Genomic DNA, 18,608 nt, shown 5'->3' on the forward strand with positions numbered 1-18,608 from the left:
AAATCCTTAAAAAATGCTGACGTCATCAAGATTTTGAAAATTTTTTGAAATTTTTTGAAAATTTGCATTGAAATGCATCTTTGGTGAAAGTTTGAAATTATTTTGATGATTCTATCAAAAGTTATTTGAATTTCAATTTTTATGACGTCATCAAAATAGCGCAAAATTGAGGATTTTTGCGAATTACGCAAAATTTCAAAATGAAAAAACATCTGCCTAGACTGACTCCTATTCTACTTAGTCATACGCTTCGTTTGAGCCCAAAATGAGCTTCTGAAAATGATTTGTAACGTTGCAAGCATTTTGACCCCGCCTTAATCCCCCTGAGGAAGTAACATAAACACCCCTGTGTCACAGCCCACTGGAAAACTTGGCAAAAGTTCCGTGCCCGGTCCAGCCTCTTCAAAAGGTCTCCCTTGCAGAGAGCCCAGAGAAGCAACAAAATTAAAGCTAATCAAAGCAAAAAAATTACTAGATTCAAGTAATAAAGTAATATTTGTATACTTGTAAAAAGGTACCACCCTTTCGCTATTAATGATTCTGATGGACGCATTGACGGGGGATGTAAACGATTCCTCCAGTTTTACGGCACAGGCCAACTTTACGTCGCAGAATCGTGTAACGGCCCTGGCTCGCGAGCGAATAGTTTTGAAGATTTTCAGTATAATTCCGGATTCATGAAAATAAGAGTCAATATCTTTCAGTACCTTGATTTCCCCTTTTCGCAAAAAACTACATCTACGTACAAAGAAAAAATTGTATTGAATTTTACAATAATATTATAACCCATCACAGAATAAAATGTTTCTATATATTATAAAAAGGAAATTTTCATCAAATGATATATGATACAAAAAATAATATCGGTAGAAGCTTAATATAATAATATGTCTTATATGAAAATTAAGAATTTTATTGAAATGCAAATTGTCTGAGATGTCTAAATCATATAAAAAGGCTCTAACTCCTAAAGATGAAAAAATACTTCAGTTTGATCCCAGGCAATTTTTACTGATAGTATTCACAAAAAATCACTCAACCTGTACTGAATCTTAGAATATCTTCTTTGTCGAGGAACAAGAACACAGCTTGCAAACAATGTGTTGTTAAGAAAATTTGAGCTAGCTAGGAAGCAGCCGATCAGTTTCTCATGTGGAGAAAAATTGCGGATTGAGTCAATTGAAGCATGAAACCTTCACCTAATCACAAACAGAATGTAATATCATTTTTCTACTGACTTGTCTTAAACATTTAGTTAAGTATAAAAAATCAGGCCTCAAAAATCAAATAAATCTATTTGTTACTAGGCTTAGTCCTTAATTTTGCTGTTTTTGCTTTCGCACGCGCACGATGTGCACGTTGTTTCCGCTCCTCCGCCATTGATTTCAATTCAATCGCGGGAAGCGATTTTGAGAGTTTATCTTGTGCTATGTCCAATGGAAAATGTTCGACCGCTCTCCTTCCGCGAGGTGAAGTTGGAGCGCTTTGGCTCTTCCCCTCATTAGCATTTTTACGAATGTCCAAAAGAAGCGATTTATTATTAGATGGCATTTTCGGTGTTTCTCGGTTCACGACGACTTGTTCCCGCTCGATTCTCGCTTCCGTGTTTAAAGCCACGAAAGAGGAGCTCGCGTCTGATAACGTCACATGGCTTTCCTCCACAAGTTCTTCCCCAACCTCCATCGTGGAGGTGCGTTCGCGTACACTGTCGGCATGGCCAGTTATTTCAACAGGTCCCAACGGTGGAGTTGTTTGATGTAATAGTGACGCTAAAGCGACTGCTTCCGTTCGCCCGGGCGTTCGAGAAGGTGTATTGGCGTTCGATTCGGAAACTCGGGCGGCTTGTTTCTTAGGGCGTGACGGGCGTTGGGGCGTTTGTTTATCATTTTTGTTTTGCTGCTTCTGTAGTATCTGTTCCATTTTTGGTGAAAGAAGACGTGATTTGGTTTGAGGCGTATGTAAAGAGGTGGCGGAAGGTGTATTGGAGGTGTTTGGCGAATGAACGGGTGAACTGTAACCGCTCGCATTGCGCGAGGATGAATAGCTTCGGCTTGACGGAGACCAGACGGCATTTCCATTATCCACACCACTTGTGATGGAGTAATAGTTGGTCGGTGAAGCGAGTGCTGGTAACTCCAATAGCGTTGCAATGTTGGTCATCTTCCGGTGTCGTAAAGCATCGCATCTCTTTTGTAAGCGTTGCCGCGCGGACATGCAACGTATATAATCATCAAAAACGAATTTTGCGGTGAGTACTGGAAGAGGGTTGAAACCAGATTTTGAGCGTCGTGTGAAAGGTTGTTGAATGACGATGTGTAGGGAACGGCTATCGTCTTTATCCGGTGTCGCTTCAACGTCCTAAAATAATAAAATATAAAGATCGAAATGAGTCAATTCTTGATATTTCCCAAAAGAAACACCCAGGCCAGGGGGGGGGGTACAGCCGCAGGGTACCAACCCATAGCCGGGTGGTGGTGTCTAATTTGGAAATTCAAAAAAGTTAGTACCCGGGTTGGTGTGTGGTGGAGGTTTTGTCTTCAACTTTCAGGATTTTGATGAGAAAAGATTTCCTTGTTATGGCTTACAGTATCTGACAGTATTGAAAAGTTCCCCCTTCCAATTGAAGGTACTTTCCCTGCTTATCAAGTATGTAGGGAAGTTTGGAGGTTGTTAGTTTCAATAGTTTTCAGAAAAAAGAACTGTTATGTTTCTATCAATAAAGAATTATTTTATTCAAATTCATGGGTACTTTCCCTACTTTCTAAGAGGAGAATTTTATGACTAAGTTATACAAATATTGAAATAGCTAATGTAAAGAAAGCTATTGTTCAAAATCAGTATTGTTTTAATTAGTGAGAAGGATAGTTCGTCTTTGATATCTCAAGTTAGAACGAGGTATATGTTTGTCATTGCCTTCTGATGAAAAGAATTAGAAGCTGTTGCATCCAAAGTGATACAATCTGTCTTTTAAACAATAAAATTCTTATCCAAACTGATGATTCTTACAGCCTGGTTTTTGTTAGAGGGGTTAGTTTACACGTTTTTTTTTATAAGGAACCTTAACTTTGCTCTGAGCCTGGAGTTCCTTATTTTTACAGAGAATTTCAGCCTCAAAGTCCCTTATCGAGTTACTTATTTACATAGCTGCTACGTTTGGATTTGGTAAAAATTGGATTCCTTAAAACTGGTTTTCTTATTCTCAGCCTGAGCAGTTCCTTAACAATTCCTTATTTTTTGGACCATTTTCAGCCTCGAGTTCCTTATAAACGTGTTCCTTATAAAAAAAACGTGTATTTTAGTTTATTGCAGTTTATATTATACCCTATAGCTTATTTCTGTTTATATTTGTTTGTTTGTTTGTTTATGACAATTAAGACGGAGGCAGGTCAACTAAATAAAGCCAACCAGAGCCAACAATGCAACTTTTTTCTATTTCAACTTCTTTCATAAGATTGACACAGTTTTGAATAATTTGAATAAATTACCGATCTATTGAAGAAAAAAATAAGGAAATCCATCCAATCCAAGCTTTCATACTATTCTTCAATTTTTATCAACTTGATTTTTACTTCTTCTGATAGATATATACTTTTATTGCCGTTATTACAGCTATATAATATTTTACTTTTGCCAAGGAAATTCCTTGTTTTACCTTTGTAATTAAAAGTTGTGTTTGATTTAAAGAACTTTTAAGAGGATCTGAGTTAGAACATGGTATATACAAGTCATAATAACAACAAAGAGCTGCTTTTGCTGGCTTTTGAAAGATTGGGACCATGATTGGCAAGTTTTAAGGGTGGTGTCTCCTATTTTCCTTGGTAATTTTAAAGCCGGTACCTGGTACTAAAAAGGGGGTGGGGGTCCCTTTTTCCTTAAAAGAAAGTAAGTACCCGGTACTAAAAGGGGGGTGGGGGTCCCTTTTTCCTTAAGAAAAAGTAAGTACCCGGTACTAAAAAGGGGGTGGTGGTACCTAAGACAATTTCTTTCAAAAATCAGGTTAGTACCCTATGGGTTACTACCCTGCGGCTGTACCCCCCCTGCCCAGGCAGACACTGTGATTTTTCCCCAAAACACCGAAACTTGTTTCTTATCGTGTTAATGGACAAAGTTTGAGATATTTGGGCCTATTATAAGAGGAGGTATTTCTTAAAAACCTAACACAGCTAAAAAAATATACCTTTTTTCATAAATAACGTCAAGAACAACGCTTACCTCGTTTTCAAAATGTTGCAAAGTTGATTCATTAAGGAGTTGTGGCAAGAAGTTTACTCTATTTATCAAAGCAACACTTGGACAATCATGAGATTCAATCACCTTGATAATGGCTTCAAAACGAAGCAACCGTTGAAATGAAAATAATTTACAAAAAGGCCTATAGAATTTAAAAAGATCTAACCTGTAAATGAGAGACAAATTTGACGACGCCCCATCCCAATTTGCTAGTATCTGGTTCAACCAATATGAATTGACTGGTGTCGATTACCAAGAATCGCCGGATACTCGAATGTCTGCAAAAGAAAGAAGGGATTATTTAACGCAGTTAAACTACGTCTCAAATTCCACTTGGCAAAAGGCATAGATTATCTTTGAATGTACTAACGTACAAGAGGTAGAAGAGAAACGACAACATGTTAAAACCTTTTACTCTCGTCTTCTAAACGAATATTACCAATCACTTTCCCAGCAGTAATTAGGAGACCTTAGAAGCTCTAGTTAATGAGGTCAGATGCAATCAACGAGTTCACGCTTGTTATGTTTTCTGCAGCGGAGACGGCGAGTCTTCTTTAGTCTGATTCTGACTGACTGATGACGACGGTAAGCGGTGTCTGGACAAGAGTGCATCTTATGCAAAAGGTAGCGTAGTACTCTTCCGCAATGAACCGTAAAATTTCTGAAGATATCGGGTCTATTTACAGACAAGCCTACCGTAATCACAAAAAGATTATACCGGATGCGCCACAAAAAAGTTTCTCTCTTTAAAACTAATTTTTTCGAAATCTAAAAGTTTTAAAAGAACCATTTCTATTTCATTGGAAAGAAGAAAGATAAAATTAAATTTTGTTGGGTCATTTATTGAATTCGATTCATTAGATCAAAAGTTACACTCAATTGAATAAAAAAGTTACTTTCAGAAAATGCTCAAAAACGTTAAAAATCGACCTATCAAATTAAACAGAAGCATAGTTCTATGATACAGGGTGTCCCTAATTAAAGTATCGAGTTTGAACATGCGATTGAGTAGAAAGTTTTATGTGCGTGTTCACAAAATTGTATTTTAAGCTCTCCCTCTTTTTTCTTTGTCATTACGATTAATTTATACGTTGTAACTACCTTTTGTAATAAGCCTGTGTGATGGAGAACGTTCTTATATTTTAGCGATAACACACACAAACTTTTCTACTCAATCGCATGTTCAAACTCGATACTTTAATTAGGGACACCCTGTATATCAGTATTTTCGTTTCAGTCATTAAAAATGATAATTAGCTGTCTAAATGACCTTTTGTTATTTAAAGGAAGGTTGAAGTTATTTAAAATAAGGTTGAATTTCAATGAAAGGAAGAAAATTCGTCGAAAAAGGTCAAATAATCTGGTAAAATTCATAAAAATACATCAAATATGGGTTTCGAGGTAGATCCAGCCTTACATAGACTTTATCCAGTCTAGAACCAAAAATCTAAGAAAAATTCCAGTAAAACCAAATTAAATTAATGTTGATGAGGATTTTAAGCTTTTTCGACCCTTTCGTTTCAAAATTTATGTGTTTTGTTACGGAAAAATGCTCTTAATTATGTAAAGGCTATTGCAATTGCCAAATTTAAAGTAAAAATTTGATAGGTAGATTTTTGACGTTTTCGAGCACTTTCTGAAAGTAACTTTTTTATTCAATTAAGCATAACTTTTGATCTAACGAATCGAATTAAATAAATGACCCATCAAAATCTAAGTCTATCTTTCTTCTTTCCAATGAAATAGGAGTGGTTCTTTTAAAAACTTTAGATTTTGAGAAAATTAGTTTCAAAGAGAGAAACTTTCTTGTTGTGCACCCGGTATAGGTTTGTTTAAGATATTGTTAGCTTTTGGAGAATAATTTCTCACAATATCTATAGACAAAGTTTTTTATCTGTTTTTGGCGCTCCCGGTTTATATGGATAAAACAAAAACCTTACTTTTCTTTTTGAATGATGGTGCATGCAATCAAATCACTATTATTAAGGTCCAGTACTTCGTTCTCTTTGACGGGGTTCATAACTTTACTCAAAGGAAGGTAGTTCTCAGGCTCCTCAACGATATTGAGTACCAGTTCCCTTAGTAAGATGAAAATGTGTGACGCCTGAAAGATAAAAAGAAAGTTGAGATTATGGTGAAAAATTATGTTTTAGTCCATCCGCTACCATAACTTGGCAAAATGTTCATGACTTTAAAGTGAAAACTTTTTAATCCAAAACTTTTTTGCCTTAAAACACAAGGTTGTCCTCAAAATTTAGGCGGAGGGGGGGGGGGTTACTGGGGTAAACTAATCGGATAGCGAATTGGGCAAAACTAGGCTATTCTATATAAGAAGAAAACCAATTGAACCGTCAATCATTGAAAAATGATATCTTAACACAGCGGATTCTCAATAACTCGAAGCCGCACGGGGATCACAACTTAGTTCGAGTTTCGAGTTATGGAGTAGGGTTTATAAGCCATTGTTAATTTAAGGGACCATAAAACTTGTTCGAGTTAAGGAGACATTCGAGTTATAGGTTTGAGTTAAAGAGACTCTATTTACACCGAAATGCAGATTGTTGATGGAAGAATGTGTTTTGGAAATGTCTTACTTACCCTTTGTGTGCGTTCAGTATCACCACAAGGTAACCTCTTGATGAAATCGATACCGGTCAAAGGAGTGACCGTGGGAGGAAGTAACAATGAAGCATCCATGGTTACATACTCCACGTTTAATGGTTTCGCCTGCAGTGAAGAGAGAGAAAGCGGATTGACTTTTCATCATTTAAATTGAACACATTTCTCATAATGCCCTATGGGGACCAAAGGGGGGACGTTTTTTTGATTTTTTTTCAAAAAAAACGTTTGAAAAGAGCAGGGGGGAAAACATTTTTTCAAATTTATGAGGAGATTGAAAAAGGGGTGTAAAAAATATGTCCAATAAATGCAAGGAAGGAGGGGGTGGGGCAAAGAAAATCTTAATAGTATAAATAGTATAAATCTTAATTACAATGATGTTCAGAATACGATGGCTCTTTTCGGTATTATGTCTCATATTTCGCAGAATTTAAAGTTAAGGCGGGAATGATATTTTCAGGCCTTCTACTTTATTTAATCGGATATTTTAATTAGGGGTATGATGGTTTCCAGGCTATATTCTCAGCCTAGTCGGACCATGCACAAGCTTTTGGATCCTCAGATCCTAACATCCAATGTCTAAACTCGGAGGTAAAACTCTACTTTCCAACCCTTTAAGTCAAGGCACTTAAAAACTACTTTCGGCTTTTAAAGTTTGGCTTGGAAATTCCTTTTGTGTCAAATATAATGGCAAACATTCTTGGAAAAATAAAAATTTAAAAATTCTGCTCGACGGGGGTTTAAAATCACCACAAAACCTCTAACATCTTATTGTGCAGTGATCTGACTTAGTTTAGGGCCTATTCCCATTTTTGGGAAGGTGTATGTCTTTGTCTTGTCTTGTCTCGTCTTTTGGGGTTTTTTTAAATTCATTTTCGAATCTTGTTGACTTGAATCCAAGAAAGAGATATTTTGAACCAGAGAATTGACTTTAAAGTTGAAATCAGAACCCACCGGAAAGCAGAAATCGGCATTTTTAATTTTTTTTAGACAATAGTGGTCAGAATATGTTGGCATTGCTGGCATTTTGTAGAATTCAAATTTCGGGCGAGAATGATATTTTCAGGCTTTCTACTTTATCTAATCGGATATTTCGATTTGGAGGGGTATAATGGCCTCCAGTCAATATTTTCAGCCTAGTCGAACCATTCACAAAAGTCTCAGAGGTAAAACTCTCCAAGCCTAAGTTAAGACACTTAAAAACTACTTGCGGTTTTTAAAATTCTGCTGAGAAATTTCCTTTGAGCCAGATGACAAGGCTGACATGGTAGCATATAATATTATATATCCTCATAGTGCTAAAGCGATTCAATACCACAGGAAAAAATTCTTGAATCACATACATGTGAAAACTGATTTTCACGTGAAAAAACATAGCATGTGGTTTGTCTTTTCACATCCGTGTGATTCCGTGCAGGATTACAAGTTTGAGATGAATCAATTTTCACATGTACGTTGTTCTTCACTGTGATACCGTGCAAAAAATTCGGGGATATACCCAGGCCTGCATGTCCCCTATTTCAAAATCGATCCTGTAAAGGCTTTCAATGAAAAATAATCGAAAAATCCATGACGGAACAGGATTACACCCGTGAGTAAAACAGATACTGGATACAAATCAAAGCACTTACTTTCATTCGGTGATATTGCCCTTCGAAAGTATCTACAAACATCGAGTCACCCTAAACAAAAATGATAAAATGAATTAAGACTTCATCTTAAAAAAACACACACAAACAAAACATGCCAATGTATTTCTCTCAGGGTTGTTTCCACAGGGCGGCAAAAAGAAGTGAGAACAGTCAGACAAAAAAATCTTTCATATTATTACCTTGTAAAAGTTGCGTAGTTGAAGTGTACTTGCTTCACGTATATTCTGAAAAAATAAACAAAGAGAGTAAAGAACATAAGGCTTTGATGTCCAATATACTAAGAACAAGTTAAGAACATTTTAAGACTTTTTTGAAACTAAAATGCCCAATTTCTTAGGAATTGCAAAAAATAAACTCAAAAAATGACGAAATTAAGAACATTTTAAGAGCATTTTTAGGCTTAAAACTCAAAAAGTTAAGAACATCCGAAGACTTCAAAAATTGTGGATGTTCTTATAAAAAACATGTATTCTTCTAGATAGATTTCCTGGTGTCAAAGTTTCAAACCGGGGGTCACAAGTAAGAATCCTCGTTGCTTACATATTTTATCAAGTTCATAGACGGAAGAGGAGTCAACCCCGTGGGAAACATTGCAAAGTGGAACTATTCAAGTTTTAAAGACAATTTTTATCTTCTGCAATCTTCTAAAACAACATTTCTAAACAAAAAGAAAGAAAAACTTTCTCTGCCGACCTCGCCACGCGAGCACAAAAGTGCTTTTGTTAATTTTTGTTTTGAAAACGATTAAATACTGTCTGAAATATATCAACCATGACGTCACATGTTTAAAAGAATACCTGTAGCATGGCAAGATGTTCATCTTTGATTCGAATTAATTTATCATCGATGGTTAACAAACGAATCACTTTTATGCACATTTCGAACGTTACTAGACGTACTGACGAACCTGAGCGAGAAAAATGTGAACATTCATCAACTAAGAGAAAACCAGAAAAACTAAAGGACCGAAATTGAACAGAAGGTTATTGAACAAACAAATTATCTTAGAGCCAAGCCTAGCTAGTACAAGAAGGAAATTGATATTTCCAAATTCAACACTTTAGACCGAAAAAGAGACCCTTTCATATTTTTAACAATTTATATTTAGGGTTAAATTACACATCCATCCCAAGTGATGTTTCTTCCCACGATAAAAAATCATGCAAGGGGGTTGGGCCTGGCTCTTTAATAATTTGTTTGTTCATTTTTTACAAAAATCAAAGTACTTTACCGACCTAAATAAAACGTTCACGGTATGCCTCTTCGCCAAATAGTTCCCGCCACTACCCCCAAACAGGAAGATTCTTCCGAATTGGGAGGAAGGAAATTTCCCTCAAAGTAGGAATAAGATCAATTTTTTCTGCCCAACTTGCTTGATTGACTTTCTGGAACTTCCCGAACCGGTAGTTTGAGCCCGATCAGAAAGTCACGCTGCGAAATAATTAGCGGAAAAGATAAGTTATAAGAAACTTTATAGGTAAAACCTTCACATTCAAAGGCAATAAATCTTCCCCGACCCTTTCGTTTTGATAGTTGCGGGGACTTCCCCAGCAATGCAGTGCGAGGGATAAACTTGACCTTACCATCTTGGACGCCTTCTTCCAGGAAACGTAACAGATGATCCATCACTTCGTCGTTGTAATCTTCATTTTCCTGTTGTTGCGAAAGGAATGTGTAAAAATATTTCCATTGCATTTACCGGGTGACCCAGAAAAAGATATAACAAGCTAGATGCTGAATGGACCTACCTGATGATGAAAGTTGGATAGCAATGCGAGGAGAAAAAAATCAGTCAAAAAGTATAGCGTTTAGCGAAAATGCATAACGCAATAAATTCATCATTGATTGTTGATGGGGGGAGAGGGAAGGGTTGTAGGGGAAAAATAAATAGAAAGTTCTGGTCGCAAAAATCAGTTTTATTGACAATTGAATCATGCTTGATGTTGTTATCAATAATGTTTTTGAGTGAAATACAAGGAAAAAATCTAATGAAAATCTGCAAAAACGGCGATTTCCGGCATTTTCAACCAAAAAAAAATTTTCTCAAAGATAAAAAAACTCAGCCATGTTTTAAGCATTGGGAATACGCACTTTTCTGCAAAAAATCAGAAAAAACTTTTGATGAAAATTCGAGAAAATGTAACAAAACCGGCTTTTCCGGTATATTTCCGGCATTTTCGGCCAGAAAAAAATGTTTTTCGAAAATCGGGCTCCGTCACAATTTAGGTATTGACATTTTGCATCAATGTGCAAAATTTCATGAAAAAATATAAAGTACGCTAAGAATTCAAGAATATACCGTTTTTTCGGCGAAAAATTGGCGTTCCGGCGATTTTTTTAAAGTTCCGGCTTCAAAAATCAATTTTATTGAAAATTGAACACATGCCATTGGGCTTACTTTGATAATTTTAATGAAAAAAACCAAAATTATGGAAGTCAATGAAATCCAGAAAAACGGCGATTCCGGGATTTCGGCCCGGAAAAATTTTTTCTCAAAAATCGGACAGGACCTGTTTGGCATTGTTAATACGCATCTTTGAGCAAAAAATCAGAAAAAAACTAATGATGATCTCTGAGGAAAAAAAAAAAAACAGTTTTTCCGGCATATTTCCGCCATTTTCGGCCGGAAAATTTTTTTTTTCGAAAATCGGGCTCCGTCACATTTTGGGCATTGCCATTTTGCATCATTGTGCAAAAAATTAGAAAAAACTAATGAGCGATCCGAGAAACGTGGCACAGGATACGAAAACTAGACGACGAACGACGGACAAGGGTTAATTTAAAGGACTACCTTAGGTAGGTCCAAAAAGTTTGATGGTTAACTGTGTCCAAAATGAATTTTTACTACAATTTTTTCGATTGTCAAAAGCAAACAGAAATTTAAAATTTGGCATATAGCTTTTTAAAATTGGTACAGTGGTTCTCAAGTTGTAAGCTTTTGAAATCAAAACACGTCAAAAAAGGGGCATCAAATTAAGCATTTTATAACATTTTTCACTAAAAGTTTTTTGGAAAACCGCTCAGAATTACTGCGTTCCTATTTTTTCGCCATAATTTTTGTTAGGATAATTTTTAAAAATTAGCAGAAATCATTGAGTCGAAAGTCATTAAAATAATGAAAATATGACTTTTTCTGCTTAAATTGCGTTAGTTTGATACCCCATTTTTGACGTGTTTTTGGACTTTTTCAAAAGCAAATTTTGACTTCAAAAGCTTACAACTTGAGAACCACTGAACCAAAAACTGAACTAAAAAAAGTTACATACCAAATTTTAAGTTTGCGTTTCCTCTTTACAATGACAAAAGAATTCATTGAAAGTTCACATTATTTCGGACACAGTTAGCCATCAAACCATTTTACTTTTTTCTGGGTCACCCGGTATATTGTAGAAGACATTACCTGACTCACGAAAACGTATTACGATTTGATGGCTAACTGTGTCCGAAATAATGTGAATTAGTAATCATTTTGCATCTTAAAAGGGGACATTCGAGTTATAGAAGATTCGAGATATCGGGATTCTACTGTATCCTTTCTTGTGCGGTTAATGACGGTCGAATTTTTCAAAGAAAACTGGAACCAACTTGCAAACAAATTGTGCGCAAGAGCATGCAACTAATTCAAAATAGCTAAGGGGGGGGCTGTTTCTGTTCGGAGGTCAAATTATTGGTAATAGCTCCTGAAATAATAGAGCTTTTGCCATGAAATTTTCTGTAAATTCCTAACTTTTATTCAGCTTCAAAAAAAAAAAAAAATTAGACATCTAAAATGTTTCACACCTTGAGCATGATGACCTCTCTTACAGGTGTCACAAAAAAATGACACTTTTCCAATACAAATTTATTTTTTATGTCAAATATATCGTTTAAACCGTAATTTATTGAATATTTGGGATAAAATAAGCAATTTAAACTCAGGCAACTTTTTTCTAAAGCCTTTGTTAGATTACAATAGCTATTTATAAGAACAAAGGAAATTTTCGGTTTTTGCTCACTTTGGGCATGATGAGTGACGTCATCAAAAAAATCTTTCGTCAAAAGCTACTTTATGTGACAAGGATCTTGTGTGCCAAATTTCATCCAAATAGACCCACTAGATCAAAAGTTAAGGGGTGGTACAGGAAACCCCCCCCCCCGCTAGGTTTGAACCGCCCCTAAAAGCCTAGTATGAATAGGGTTAAAGAATCTTTCCGAGAGCTTGAACTCATTTTGTATTGAACTTAGAAAGAATCCAATTTAGTCATACCCGAACTAAATAACTCTAAGATTCACTCAATGTTGGAAGCGAACATACCTTTGGTAAACACAAGCCGATATCTGACAATGAAGTCCTATTGATTCCTACAAAAGAAATTTTGTACTCATGTGAAGTTTTTATGCAATTATAAAATTTTCACAATAATCATTTTATCCAATCAGACAGTTTAGTATATATCTTTTCATGCACATAAGAGGAAATTTCAGAAAACTAATTCGAAATCCGTGTATATCGTTTCTCACCGAGTCCCATCGAATCAGATTCAAACCAAATCTAAAGACGTATAAAACAAGGAAACTGAAGGAACTTACCTTTATTCACTAATATGGTATATAGGAGACAAATAGCAAAGAAGGCTTCACCATCTCCATTTGAGCAGTTTAACGATTTCAAGATACTTCGTAAGAAAATGCTGAAATAACATAAAATAGAGCACTAATCAGACGACGTCCTTTAAAAGAGAGTTAAAAATATTACGACCCGTCTCTACTACAGAGCATTATATAGAAGAGTAAAAAGTGTCATTATGGAGTTTAATCATACTACAATTTCATATCTTGCATTCAGTTGAATAAGAAAATAATCCATACCCATTTTCCTGTGTTGGTTCGCCATCAGCAGCAGAAGAAGCCTGTGGGTAGCAAAAGGAAGACCTTTTATGACCTTTTCTTTACTTTACGTCATATTCTAAGGCTTAAAGATTAAGGATAGGAATATGGCAAAAATTGAAATATAATTTGATCCTCACTCGAGCCTATATACAAACCATTTACAAATTTTACGATGTTATACTGCAAAAACCTTTACCCGAATAATAAAAACATATTTTTAGAAATGTTTAGTAAATCAATATTATTATGTAGAAATTGAGTTGAGAAAGAAGTCCTTACGGCTTCTTCTGGTGTCTGTGAAGAGGATGTATTATGTCCTGTTTTTGCTAAAAAGAAAGAAGATATTATCATACAGAAAAAATATATAATATTTATATATACCGGGTGACCCACGAAAAAGTTCGGACCTTTCTCGGCGTCTTGAGGCCGAACAAATGTCCCAAAGTGCTCGGAGTTTTGGTATTTAAAAAGTAGATGTCCTAACTTAAAATTTGAGCTATCACTTTTTAAATTTGACCAACTAGTTCTCTACTTATGACCTTTTAAACTCAAAATTCACTTTTCGGGAAGTGTAAAAAACACGTTAAAAAGAGGTATTAAATTAATGCAATCAATTAGAAAATCTCTTATAAATTGACTTATTTAACGAGTTTTATGACATTAATAATATTTAAAAACACCTTTGAAAGTAGTTTTTGTTTTTTAAAACAAGACTAGTTTTTATCAAAATTGGCACTTTCAAGGAATTTTTCTCAAAAACTGGTATATCAAAAAAACGTCTAAAACATACCTAATTTGATACCCCTTTTTTACCTGTTTTTTACACTTTCCGAAAAGTGAATTTTGAGTTTAAAAGCTCATAACTAGGGAACTTGTGCGTTAAATTTAAAAATTAATGGCTCGGATTTTAAGTTAGGATATCTACTTTCTAAATAATAAAACTCCAAGCACTTTGGGACATTTGTTCGGCCTCAAGACGCCGAGAAACGTCCAAACTTTTTCGTGGGTCACCCGGTAATAAATATATAAATATTTAGGTATTTACATGTCTAATTTTCAAGGAAAATTCCGTTCAAATGACTTAAAGAAAGCTTTTTCACATTGAATTGACACGGATGTGGGGCAAGATTGGTCAGAAGGAGGAAAAGAAAAACATTTTTTGCTTATTATCAGTACAACATAACAATAGCAAGACACTGTCCTGATATGAAACAAGTGTCTGATATGAAACGGCGGAATCACTTACTATATCGGCCCTTTTTACGCCGGCCCTAACTTAACGCCAGCCCTTAATACGCCAGAGCCTAATTTTGGGCTTACGCCAATTAGAGCCGTTAATAACGCTAAAATTTGTAAAAATGGCTAAAAAATGACTAAAATTTGCATTATAATGTCATTTTTCAGCAGTAAACTGTGGAAAATTCCATCGAAAATCACTGATTTTCAAATATATTAAATATTTCACTGAAGTTTTAAATATAGAGAGCGAAAATTGGCCGAAATATTATTAAGAAAAATGTGTTTTTCATGACTACGATATATTTTATACACTCTCAAATGGACGGAGAAAATTAGTTTTTACTTGTTTGAAGGAGTTTACACGCTCTCAGCGAAGAAGCCCGGGGGGGGGGCTTGACTCAAAAACGACCCACGTGCGGCCCAAAATTAGGCCTTTAAAATCGGACCCAAACGATGCAGTAAATTTAACCAAATTGAATCTGATTGAATAAATTTGAGCGAAAAATTGACGAATCTTTTCATTTCAAACTTACGTTCTGCATCACCAGGTATTTCAGGAGATTTTCTGGTTTGTTTTTCTGTATCCGTTGTTCTCTCTATCGATTGTGATTCCTTCATTGAATCGTTCGTTTTGTCATCTACAGCGCATGCGCCATTTTCGTCATCCAGCTCACTTCCATTGTCTGAATCTTCAGTCACTATGACGTCACCATCTCCTAAAAGAAAAGAAATATTTAAGTAAGTTGGCTTCAATGTGACCAAAAGCCGATTAAAACTGCTGCTTTTATTCTAAATCAAATTCTCAAAATGTGACTCTAGATCTCTTTAAACAAAGTTGTTAGCTCTAATATGGCTCTCAGTGCAAAAAATGTGCTAAAAGTATTATTACGATTTTGAAATATAAACTTTCACCAAAAGTTCCGTTCGAAAAATGCCACCAAAAACAATCTCTAAATATAGAATACTAAAGTTTTAGAGCTTTGTTAAAAATCAAATCGAACCTGTGATGTAAAATTTAGAATTCCTTTTGGTCAGTTTACTATTGTTGCCTTCTTTGTCTGGTTTATCTTCAGATAGCATTTTCAATTTCATGTTGAGGTTGTACGAATCTCTTGTGATCCCACATGCTTCTAATTGAGATTCTAAAGGGGCGGGTGGCGGGATGAACGCCCGACTGGAAGAAGATGAGGCGTTGGATAGAAGAGACTGAAAAGAAAATAGTGAGATTTTCATATGAAATGAACGCCCATCGAAATAGCAATAGTCGAATATATTTGTTCGCAATGCGTACACTTCATGCCATATTATCCGTACTGATTGTTATAAGGGGCCGTTTCTTCTGATGTTAATACTAATGAACAGATGTTACCATACAAGAATTTCATAGATTACCTTTCGGTCTTCAAAGTCTGGTGTAGCGGGTGTGTAAGCAGTGGAGTGAATCTCGTTCTCGTTCAATAGGACGTCCATGATGGCATTGACCAACGGTTTATGCTCCATTATCATTATATGCTGGAGAAAACGGAAAAGATCTCTCTCGCTTATTCCAACTTATTTTCCGTCCCCGTTAAGAAGAAAGAAACCCTCTCAGAATACTTTCTATAATTCAAATCTCTCTGTTATTCGAACAAATAAGATTCCTCGTTCGATTTCGAATTAGCGAAAGTCAAATGTAATATACAGTCCACTATTCAAACCTCTTTCTATAATTCAAACTAAAATATGGCTCCCTCCGCTGCAAAGTCATATTAAACAGTATCAATTCGAATCTTGCTCTAATTCGAAGAAAATTCCCGGTCCCCTTTAAGATTGAATTAAAGAGAGCAAACTCTAAGAAGAAAACACTTTAAAAATCTTTAAGATAATATAAACGTTTGATGCCGACGGGTAGATTATGAGGTTCTGAGCAAAACAACTTCAAGGCACCTAACTCAAAAATTCAAATCCAGAGGTTGCGGGCTCTAGTCCCATCGGTGGTGTTAATGTCCCTTCAAAATGACAAGGGACAGCTAGTTGACAAGCCATAATAGCCAGACCAGTAAAGCGTAGGTTCGAGCCCCCTTTTAAATGCCTAAACCACGATGCCAATACTCGAGAAAAAACAATTAATTTTTTAGAAGAATTCTGCACTTTTACATAGTGTGCAGAGGGGTCTGATCCCCCCACTTATAATTCATCCCCCCTATATATGCATCCCCCTATTTTAAAAATTTTTCGAACCCGCACTAACTGCAACGGTGGTTCACAAACCGTTTAATACCAAAAAATTCAAATTTATATGGTAAGAAAGGGTATAAAATGGCGCCACAGGCAAAAAAATTGCCATTTGCATTGCTATTTTGTTGGACTATACCCAATTCTTTGACCAATTTAAAATATACATATTTTTAATCAAAAAGTTGTTATCCCCTATTTTTATTTAATACCCCCCCCCTAAAAACTCAAACCCTCCATTTTACATTTTTACCTCCCCCTCCTATAAAGCCTTTCTTGAAAAGTTGGATCCCCCTTAAAGAAGGAGGGGGAGTTCACACTATGTTTTAGTTTGTTCAAGATTGACAAAAAAATTACTTTTTTCCTTACCTGAGCTAATAAAAACAAAGCCACCAATTTAGTGATATGGACACGATCGGGATCATTCTCGCCTACCAAATCATCTTTAGATGGTAGACTGTAAATATACAGTGGAATGAGTAAACGGTTCACCATGTGGTCTGTTAAGATCATGTTGAGAACATCGATTTTGAGGAGGAGAATGTCGTTTAGGTAATGTAGGTGATCCAAGTGATCAGCTGTGTTGGCCTTCAGTTTGTCGTATTTGAAATGGCTAAATGTGAGATGAAAAAATTACCATATACAGTACAGTCTCAAAACAAAAAGTTGAAAATTTTCATAGTTCTCAAAAAATATTGCTCGCTTGAAAGGTTGAGGGTTTTCAAATAATCAAGCTAGTTAATGCCATGGCAACTTTTTGGCCAATTTTATTTGGGGCATTCTTGTGAAGTATTCTTACAAAAGCGTGTAACTAGCAGTATTCATTCGGATTCTTAAGCCGGAAAACCGTAATGAGTGAACAGACAGATAAAAAAGTTTCATAAAAAAAACTCAGTTGATTCTTGTTTTTATCCTGTACCTATCCTGTCCTTTTTATCGTCTTTTCTGGTTTCACCTAGCCAGAATACTTAAGTGACTGTCTCACTTTTGTTCTAATGTAATAACTCGAGAATAGCCAGATCCCTTCTCTTTTTTAAAAGACATCATTTAACATCCTATTATTGCTTACACAACACTTTTAAAGAAAAGAAGAACCCTTGCCCACCGACGGGATGTACCGCTGAGGTTTGAAAAATGAACCCTACGTGGGACTGCGAAAAAAGTGACCTTGAACGGGACTGAGGTTCCAAAATTGTTTTAAAATTTCCCACTTTTTTCCCCAAAGTCCCCCCAAAACGTACCCTATGGGAGAAATTACCCAAGTACCCCGGGAAAAGAACTTTCTCCCCTTTCTTTGTCAGCAGCCTCCTTTGTCAGTCATTAAAAAAGAAAATTTTTATCATGTCATTTACATTTATGAAGTGTATCGACACAAATCATATAATAATTGCTTCTCGAGATTTCGAAACAATTCATTATACTTAGCTCTTGTGGTTAAAACATTTGGCTTAATGACTTAACCTATCGCCAATCAAATTTTTTCAGATTGGAATCAGTGAACTTCAACTATTTTCGAGAATCGCAGTTTGGCTTTCTCTCTTAAATTCAACTTATGACGACGGTCTCGTATTTAATTAACAATTTTACTGCGCATGTCTTAACTGTCACTTTTCTATCGAAGAAAGACCAGGTCTGGTAGTTGAAAATGAGCTTCGGTTCGGTATGCTTAAACATTGCGGATTGAGAGCAAAACATGGTAGGTGAAACAGCTGACAAAATGACTAAATGAAGGTCGAAATAACGTTGTGTGCCAGCTAGGGGAACACGTTATACCAGTATACAAGT

The 18,608-nt window shown here is 35.6% G+C and overlaps 1 protein-coding gene across 1 annotated transcript in view; it reads right to left on the reverse strand.

Moving 5' to 3' along the window:
- Window positions 1-643: 643 nt before the first annotated feature.
- LOC136801531 (protein CLEC16A-like) overlaps window positions 644-18,608 on the reverse strand; it is a 33,241-nt gene continuing 15,276 nt past the window's right edge. Inside the window, exons 7-22 of the mRNA XM_067058172.1 lie at window positions 17,193-17,436; window positions 16,002-16,121; window positions 15,611-15,815; window positions 15,143-15,325; window positions 13,650-13,696; window positions 13,350-13,390; window positions 13,071-13,171; window positions 12,796-12,842; window positions 10,085-10,154; window positions 9,299-9,408; window positions 8,681-8,725; window positions 8,481-8,531; window positions 6,829-6,957; window positions 6,171-6,334; window positions 4,397-4,508; window positions 644-2,358 (exon numbers count right to left, since the gene is read on the reverse strand). Coding sequence (XP_066914273.1) covers window positions 1,294-2,358; window positions 4,397-4,508; window positions 6,171-6,334; window positions 6,829-6,957; window positions 8,481-8,531; window positions 8,681-8,725; window positions 9,299-9,408; window positions 10,085-10,154; window positions 12,796-12,842; window positions 13,071-13,171; window positions 13,350-13,390; window positions 13,650-13,696; window positions 15,143-15,325; window positions 15,611-15,815; window positions 16,002-16,121; window positions 17,193-17,436 — 2,734 coding nt within the window. The 3' untranslated portion in view covers window positions 644-1,293. The remainder of the gene's footprint in view (window positions 2,359-4,396; window positions 4,509-6,170; window positions 6,335-6,828; window positions 6,958-8,480; window positions 8,532-8,680; window positions 8,726-9,298; window positions 9,409-10,084; window positions 10,155-12,795; window positions 12,843-13,070; window positions 13,172-13,349; window positions 13,391-13,649; window positions 13,697-15,142; window positions 15,326-15,610; window positions 15,816-16,001; window positions 16,122-17,192; window positions 17,437-18,608) is intronic.

The sequence above is a fragment of the Clytia hemisphaerica genome, unplaced genomic scaffold, assembly GCF_902728285.1.
Source record: "Clytia hemisphaerica strain Z4C2 unplaced genomic scaffold, Clytia hemisphaerica genome assembly, whole genome shotgun sequence".
Classification (NCBI taxonomy): Eukaryota; Metazoa; Cnidaria; class Hydrozoa; order Leptothecata; family Clytiidae; genus Clytia; species Clytia hemisphaerica.